Source organism: Channa argus, chromosome 3 (assembly GCF_033026475.1).
Source record: "Channa argus isolate prfri chromosome 3, Channa argus male v1.0, whole genome shotgun sequence".
In the NCBI taxonomy this organism is placed as follows: domain Eukaryota; kingdom Metazoa; phylum Chordata; class Actinopteri; order Anabantiformes; family Channidae; genus Channa; species Channa argus.
The window spans coordinates 21,879,080-21,887,810 of NC_090199.1; the positions used below are offsets into that span (position 1 = coordinate 21,879,080).

The 8,731-nt window shown below is 39.6% G+C and overlaps 1 protein-coding gene across 2 annotated transcripts; it reads right to left on the bottom strand.

Annotated features, from left to right (window-relative positions):
* Positions 1 to 533: 533 nt before the first annotated feature.
* On the bottom strand, positions 534 to 8,096 carry LOC137124546 (somatostatin-like receptor F_48D10.1). Of its 2 annotated transcripts, none has more exons than XM_067499615.1 (5): positions 6,676 to 8,096; positions 5,801 to 5,941; positions 5,337 to 5,609; positions 3,941 to 4,094; positions 534 to 2,172 (listed from the first exon to the last, which is right to left on the bottom strand). In XM_067499615.1, the coding sequence occupies exons 1-5, from the start codon at positions 7,255 to 7,257 to the stop codon at positions 2,006 to 2,008; spliced, it is 1,317 nt and encodes a 438-aa protein (XP_067355716.1). In that variant the 5' UTR covers positions 7,258 to 8,096; the 3' UTR covers positions 534 to 2,005. The 2 variants fall into 2 exon arrangements, with proteins under 2 accessions (XP_067355716.1, XP_067355715.1); XM_067499614.1 differs by having other exon boundaries at positions 541 to 2,172; positions 3,948 to 4,094; positions 6,676 to 8,093.
* Between the last annotated feature and the right edge of the window lie 635 nt (positions 8,097 to 8,731).

The following is an 8,731-nucleotide window of genomic DNA, read 5'->3' on the forward strand; positions in this document are numbered from 1 at the left end:
ACATTTTGGGTGACCTTTAAATATGGCTTTAGATACCCACAAATAGATGAGGCTATGTTTGTGTGTGTGTGTATGTGTGTGTGTGTGTGTGTGTGTGTGTGTGTGTGTGTGTGTGTGTCTGTGTGTGTCTTATTGCCTGTTAACAATGGAAAAGTTCTTGTGTTTCTGACAGCCAGAAAGTTTGCGCTGTGTGTGCACGTGTGCATGCGTGTGTGTGTGTGTGTGCATGGTATTCCAAACAACAACATGTCCTTTGTACTTGTAAAGAACAAAAATGTGACCAAGATTTTGAACGATCTCCTGCAAATCTGTTCAGTCAGTCAAGTGATATTTGAATCTAAATAGCATTTACTGAATAAATATATCTGCAATTGATGCTTTTATAAATGGATTGATTGCGTTTGAAAACCAGAAGATAGAAACTGTTTGTATAAGTGATGTTACAGCATTACTCATTAACCCACAAAAAAACAGATGACTGTTTGCATGATTCATCATATTCTGTGACATAAAGGAGGAAACGGAGCTCAAATTATGACTCATTTATTAAAGTCAAAACATTTACAGTCAAAATAACCCTCATCTTAGTTGAGATCTGTTCACAAATCAGCGTAAAACAGTGATGTGGGAATAAAGCTGAATAAATGTTTCTATGGTTACTTGTATTTATCATTGTAGTTGATGGCTTTGGAGATGTCCTTTTGTAAGATTTTAAAGGGCACCAACCAACCAATCAAAACCAAACATCCTTTCTATCCTGTCCAATAAACAATGAAAGAGCTTTAATAATAAAAGCTCAATGATTGACAAGGTTGCATTTTAAGCACTTCAAAGCCCAGAGTTAAGTGAGGCCTTGGAGGCTGAGGTATTGTCCTGACAGTCTGATCAGAAATAGCATGGACTGTACAATAAATGAGGGGCTGAACACAATTACACAAGTGATAATGTGCTCTGCTATAAACCCTGGATTTACCAGCATCACAGCTCCCACAGAGAGAAAATATTTATGTATAGTACACAAGTGCAAACAGCCACAAATATACATGAATACACACGTACGTCACACACAAGCTTCCAAAGACAAAGTAAGAGGCATTTACATGAAGAGGTCAGACATTTTGTGTTCAGTGCTGGCTACATGTGTGCAGAAAGACAGTGAACTGGCAAAGAGTCACATTTCCTGTAACTAAGAAGCTGACAAATGGCAGCCAAGCTATTTTCTGATAGTAAAACCAGTATACAAAAAGCATTAGAGCAGATTTTATCCTCAAAGCTGTGAAGATATTAAGTTCATTTGGCATAATTTATACATTCAGATAAAGTAACACAAACAAAAGTGAATGGGAGCTTCAAACTCAATACTTTTATTATTTAATAAAAGTACACTATGCTGTTTATCTGTAATTCTCAATACTTTTATTATTTAAAAAAAGTACACTATGCTGTTTATCTGTAATTGAAGCAGTAGGTGAGATTTTCACATTTTTAGCCTGAAGCACTCATGTTGCATTAACGATCTTTGTGAAGCTCAGTTGACTAATGTGGGGTACCTTCAGGAAATCTTCTAAACTGATTTTCAATTTGTCTTTGAGAGTGTTTTTGTTTCTTAAAAGTAATCTATGCATTTTTAGGAAGTGAGAGAATGAAGGTGTGAATGTTTGTGTCCATGAAGAGGCTTGTGGATTGCTGACACCAGCTGAAAAGGCACTTACTACTATGTTGGATGGCTGTGTGGAAAGAAAAGTGGGGCTTCGTAAACAGCTAAGTAGGTTTTCACAATTACAGAAGTGCAGATACTGAGACATGAAAAATATTCATGAGAGTGTTTCACTGATATAGAGCATACATGTTGCAATGCATTGAGAAATGGATTTGTACACTGTAACAACAGAAAAGCATCTGTTTCTGCTATTATTCACTAACTATACCAAAATCTCTGCTTCCTCTTCTGTGGACTCCCATCCCAGAAAACATGGGCGTAGTCAGGTCAGTGACGGTGGGAGGTTCAGCTGGGTTTACTATGGAGTTTACCATGGAAGCTGCTGCGACGGTTTCCGTGGAACTTGTGGCACCAAAGCCTGGACGTGTTGAAGAAGACCGGCACGCAGGGGTGGCACGGTGCAGCTCTGCTGTTGTGTGAGCAGAAGGCGAGCTTGGAGGGTGAGGAGAGATCTTCACAGAGGAAGCATTAACAGGATGAAATGTTGAGGAATGCAAAAGAGAAAGAGAGAACAGAAAGCGGTAACGGTGAATTCCCCAATTCTATAGGCTGTTTTGGGATAATGCTTTAGATAACAGTAAACAATAATTAAATTAATATACAGCACACCATCGTGTAATAATGGTATACCTGTATAGTACCAACTGACACATTTTGGCAAATTAGGTTTTGGTGAGTAAACAACCTGGGATATTGCACATGATTTATACTGAAAGTATTTTAACTAAGGGATATGTATTCTAATATTACATGTTAGGCAATAAACTTGCATTTGGAAGCAATTTACATTGTAAATATTTGTATAACTACTAGGTACCTTTATATTACTACAGGATACAGGATAAACATTTCTAAGCAACAGTAGTGGAAATCTGGAACAGATGTTATAGTTAGTTTTTGCTCTAGTTTGACTTCATAGAGATGATTTACCATTATACTGGAGGGCAATAGATTAACTGGCTGCACATTCATCACTTTGGATTACAGCCTGCATTCATTACTTACCCTGTGACTACACGAAGGAAGAGGGTTAACATTCATCGCTTCACTCTTTGTTCCAAAGTGAAACCACAAAATGCCCTGTAGTTATTAAGAACCCCCAAATTTAAAACAGGATAATTTACTTGCCTACATACAACATCTGTGCCAGACCAATGATAATAAGTTACTGAAATGGTGATTTTTTTAAATTAATTTGTTTCTTGACCCATTTTTTGCTATGGTGATTAATGTATATATTGTATGTAAGTGTGTGTACAACTCCATGAAAGAATTGGATATGTATATTATGTATATTTTATATATACACTGTAAGAATAACTACAGATCCATAAATTCATAACTGAGCCCTCTGACTTACGAAGGAAGTTTCAATTTACATAATTTTGACCCAGAGTCTCATCAGAGCCACTGTCAGTATAATGCACTTCACTGTTCTTGTTCAAATGATCCACACTGCACAGATTGAATCAAAGCTCCTTTCCTAACTACTCTCCTCACACACACACACACACACACACACACACACACACACACACACACACACACACACACACACACACACACACACACACACACACACACACACACACACACACACACACACAGAGCTGCCTGTTGATTAATTCAGAAGATCTGGACTTCTAGTGAGGCTGGCAGAGAACAGGAAGCAGCAATGGATGTGTGTGTGTGTGTGTGTAAGAGAGAGAGAGAGAGAGCAGTTAATTGCAGATGGATGGAAAATTAGCCCTGCTGTAGAGGCCTGTTGAGTAATTAGGAAAATGTTGAATGTGGGAGTGGAAGATCCTGAAATTGTGTTTTTTTTTTGTGTGTGTGCGCACACTTGTATTTGTTCAAGGGCTAATCCTGACAAATTTAAGTCTGTTTGAGGGTTAAGACTGAGTTTAAGGTTACTGTTAGAAATAGGTTCAGGCTAAAGTTATGGGTTAGAGTTAGGCGTTTAGTTGTGATGGTTAGGTTTAGGGAAAGCACAGTGGTTCCGTGGTTAGCGCAACCATCTCACAGCTAGAAGGTCCCCACTTTGCGGTGTAAACCACCTCTGGCCCAATATAGACATAATGCAGACATAGTGAGACATATAAGACATGATGCTGAACCCATAGTGCTTCTCTACACATGTTTGTCTCTACATGGCTCTGTTGTATTTTACTTAGTGTTTTGTCCACTCACATAACAATACAAACAACCACAAACACTCACAGAGTACCTGGCTGATCTGGGGATCACGATTGACCTGGTTACGAGGAGAGAGCAGGACCCAGTCTTGTGCTGTGGTTTTCTCCGTGCGTGGGGCGCTGGGATCACCATCATCTACACCGTTGGCCTTGCACCTCACACTTCTCACACACAGCACCTGCAGGTCCACAGCAATGAATATCTGTAAAGGCACTGAAACTGTATCAGACCATCACTGTCTTGGAGATCATATGGTGATACTATTTAAAAACAAGGGTAACAAAACAACAGAGGTCAGAACTAAAATGCAGATGTTTTGGACCCACCATCCACCAGTGAATTAAAAAAGTGACAGAATATAAACTATAAAATATAAACTGTATATACAAATTATACCTTTTTTCTTTTTATAACCAAACCTTATAATCTTAATTAAAATATGTTTTTGTTTCAGCTTTTTTCTTTGTTTTGTTGTTTTATTAATATTTCCCCTATTGAAGCAATTTTGAAATGTCAGAATGTCTGGTGTACTGAGTAACACACACAGAACAGGCCAGTGAAGAAAAACAACAGGTCTAATGAAAAAAGCTTTGTGGGAGGTGTGAATAAAAAACCCCAAACAACAGTCAGTGACATCACCACAACCTCCACAATCTGCCATTGTGAAAAAAGTAATGAGCAGAAATACAGAGGCCAAAGAAATTTTATTTAATTTACTTTAAAACTATAATTTACAGTACTTTTGTAAGATATAAAAATGAGGACATCATTGTATAAATGTACCATGTTCTTCCTTAGTGGTAAAATAACAAATGTCATAAATAATTTACAATGTAATTTACAGTGCTACATTAATGGCATTTAATGAGGTAATTCTGCTAAAACTGAGAGACTTGAATCTCACTGAAATCCACTTTACACTTACTCTACCCTCTTGACACCACATCAGTGTATTACATTTCTGCTAATGCACAGATGGAGAAGAGAAGATGTAGATGTACTTCCACTCATATTGTTATTTTTAGACTGCATACTGCCAAGCAAGTGTGTTCAGCAAACAGAGGGAGGAGGATGTTTCAAACTATCGCAGTTTGCAGGAAAAGCTTGACATTTTGACTTTGCCTTCATGAAGTCCACAGTCACAGCTAAGAAATAGTGTCACACATATCTCCCCAGAAGCACAACTTGTTTTTACTCTTTAGATATCATATGGATTGAGCAAACAAGATGTACCAGGCTATTTAGTACGAGAAGATTTGTGTCTTTTGAAAAAAGACAGGCTCCTTCCTCCTGTCTTAAGTTTTTAAAGAAAGCTATAAGCTGCTGGCTCCAGTTGCAATATTAATAAATGGCACTGCATGGTAAATATCTAAATGACTCTCTGCAAGAAATATTTAAACCTACTAGATATTTAACCTACTTTTCTGAAGCTCTGTTTAAAGTTATCTGAAAGGAAACCATAGAGCAGAGGGTTGGCACAGGAATTGGCATAGGACAGGATGACAGCAAAGAAGTAGATGCCAGCAGTGACGCTGGACTCTGGGATGATGACCACCAAGTTGACCATGTTAATGATGAAGAATGGCAGCCAGCAGAGGACAAAAACCACCACGATCACCACCACCATACGCGTCACCTTCCGCTCTGAGCGCCGACGCTTGGGGAAGCCCGCCCGCGCTCCGGAGGACTTCACCTTCCAGGAAAAACACCAACAGGACTTTAATTATGTTATCAGGATATATATGACAGTGTTAATGATGATGATGATGAAAATGAGTGGGAGGATGCTGAGGTTGATGGGAATTATCATAATATTAACACAGATTATGAATTTATACATGAGCTTTTTTAAAATTGGTCCTCTAATCATGCACACACTCACACCTTGATGATGATAAGCAGGTAGCAGAGGCAAATGATGAGCAGTGGCCCAAAGAAACCCACTGTGGCCGTATAGAGTATGAAGGCTGTTGACCACACATGGGTCGGCTCTGGCCAGATCATGTTGCAGGAGTTAAATGTATCCTGAATGGAAATGAAAGAGAGGACATTTTAACTAACAAAGGAAACAACCACAGCCATTAAAAATTTTATTGTTACATGCTCATACAATCAGTAAGTAAATATGGGAGAGAAACAGCACTTAAGTCATGAAGCAAAGAAGGTTTCAGTAAAATGGAAATTACATTTTGGTGCTTTTATATTGAGGAAGATCTGCCAATACAGCAGCAGCGCATAACTGCCAAACTCATAAAGAAACCTTTATCAAACTAATGTCCTTCAGCAGTTCGGCATGTATCGTAGCAGCTTTGTGACAAGTTACATTCTCTGAATGTTTAGTATTTCAACAACAACTGAAACAACTTTCAATCACAGCCCTTTGTTCATAATCCTAAATAACAAAATATTTTTTGTGAATAGTCACCCACCCCATTTTAAACCTCCATTACTGGGTTTTCCAATAATACAAACCTTACCATGTTATTTTCACATCATAGAAGATGATATTTACTGTGATTTTGAACAGTTCATCTTTATCTTCTACTGCTGCTTGTACTATTAGCACTTTAACGTGCAGTTTTATAGGACTTTGTGTTGTGTTTCTGACGTGCCATGGAAGTGCCAGGATTAACTCATTGTGTTTGAAGCTCTCTTAAGAAATTCGGACTGCACTGAGCAGAAGATGACTGGGATGTTACCAAGGATTGAATGAAACTTATCTGAGTTTAAGGAAATAAACTGGTGCTGATTATTTGTACCTGGACATCAGAGAAGATGACCACCGGTAGGACCACCACAAAGGACACGGCCCACACCGCTGCACTCACCACCTTGGCTACACGGGGGTGTCTCCACTTGGTGCTGCGGATTGGATGAACAACAGCCAGGTAGCGATCGATGGACATGACGGTCAGACAGAAAATGGACGTGAACTGGTTCATAGAGTCTGCAGTCATGACCAAGCGGCACAGCAAGGAGCCAAAGGGCCAGTATGAGAGCACGTTCTGCGTGGTGAGGAAGGGGAGCCCGATGATGTAGAGCTCATCGGCCACAGCCAGGTTCAGGATGTAGATGTTAGTGACTGTCTTCATTTTGGCATAGCGCAGAACCACGTAGATGGCCAGAGTGTTGCCAGTCAGACCCACTGTGAAGACTGTGAGGGAGATGAGCGCTGTGATCAGAGTGCTGCTGCCCTGAAAGGGGACGCTCTGGATGGACAGGTTGGACGAGATGTTGAAGAAGCGTGGGGGAGACAAGAAAAAGGGGGAAGGAGTTGCTGCAGAGGAAGAGTTGGGGTCTGATGAGAGAGGAATCCAGTGGGTCTGCTCCAGGGACTCCATTGTGGTTTTCAGAGAAGACGTCCAGATGCGGTTTCTTTCTGTCCCACTGTTTTAGAAGAAAGTCTTAACATCTATCATGTCAGTTTACCCAGCAGAAGGACACTTCAACATCGGGTAAAATGTAAGAAAGATGGCTTACAATCTGTCTCAGGGTGTCTCTGAGGCTCTGTGTGCTCTGTCCACAGGTGAGGAAAAGGTGAGTTTATCTACAGACAATTGGCGTGTGGCTTCTGGCACGTCGTGCTTCACGAGCCAGCTCCACAGAGAAAGGTGTGCTGCCATGTATCCCACATCCAAAGAAGAGACATAAAAGTAGTTCTGCAAAGATTCGCAAGACACAACAAGCAGCTGAGACACGGATGATGAATCTTATTATTGTGCTCTCTTTCTGCCAGGCACAACAATCACAAGCAAGTCATTCGGTGTATGGCCTGAAACGGTGCCACGACTTCTACGCACGAAAGATGCGCTCGACAACAAGCTCCGTATTTATAACTGTGTTATAAGTGAACGCTGCGTTACAATTCTACGTGATGTTTGTCTCGTATATTAATGCTACACGCAGTGACCTGGTGCACTCTGAACGCAAGGAGTCAAGTTTAAACCGAGCAGAAACGATGAAACCATGCGAAGACTTACTTTGCCACTAAAGGAAAGTCTCCCAGTCATCAGTCTAAAATGTGCAAATCCACCAAGTCAAACTCCTGATCATAAATTTATTCCCGATACTCCGATTCTTATCCAGTATCGATGAACAACTTGTGCTGGTTCGCTGTCCGTGGTGCTGAGCGGAGTGTACTGACAGCAGCCTCGTCGCTTCTCTTCCAACTTTATACCCACACAGCTTTTTGTTTTTTTGTTTTTTCTTTTCATGAGAGGAAAAGAGAGAGACAGAGATAGAGAGAGAGAGAGAGAGAGAGAGAGAGAGAGCATTATGATCTCTATTTAATTCGTTTCCTGCTTTAACATCAGTGCTGGACTTTTTTGAATTGAATGCATTTTCCACTTTTCTTTCACCAACTTTTAAAGGGAAATACTGTAGCGTTCACTCACACAATGGTTACTTTGCAGACAAACAAAAATGCTGCTTATAGTACATTTCATAATAATATATATGATATAATAATATATATTAGCCTATAATTAACACTGAAAGGAAACATTGAGATCAGATTTACTTTTTTCATAAATACAATTTTGAATGTTGTCTTACTTGTAACTGAGCATTTCATGCTGTGATTTAATTTTTTATTAAAATGTGAGTACTTCAACCATTACTGTTCAGACAGTAATGCACTCAGCACACAGGCAATACAGTTTCCTGGTCTATTTTGTGATTGACTGATTATTTAAGCAACAAAGAAACTAAACCATAATGTATATGAAATCTATTGCGTTCCCATAATTATATTTGAATTCTCCAATTTAGACCCAAAGTTGTATCTGGTTTTGCAGGCACAGAGGGAATAATGGG

Bases quoted from the DNA above. Each gene is read 5' to 3' on its own strand.
- LOC137124546 (XM_067499614.1), bottom strand. From the start codon at position 7,257: ATGGAGTCCCTGGAGCAGACCCACTGGATTCCTCTCTCATCAGACCCC. The intron at 5,942-6,675 runs GTACAAATAATC...ATTTCCATTCAG, and splicing joins TCATCTTCTCTGATGTCCAG to GATACATTTAACTCCTGCAA. The intron at 4,095-5,336 runs GTAGGTTAAATA...GTGGACCTGCAG, and splicing joins TTAAACAGAGCTTCAGAAAA to GTGCTGTGTGTGAGAAGTGT.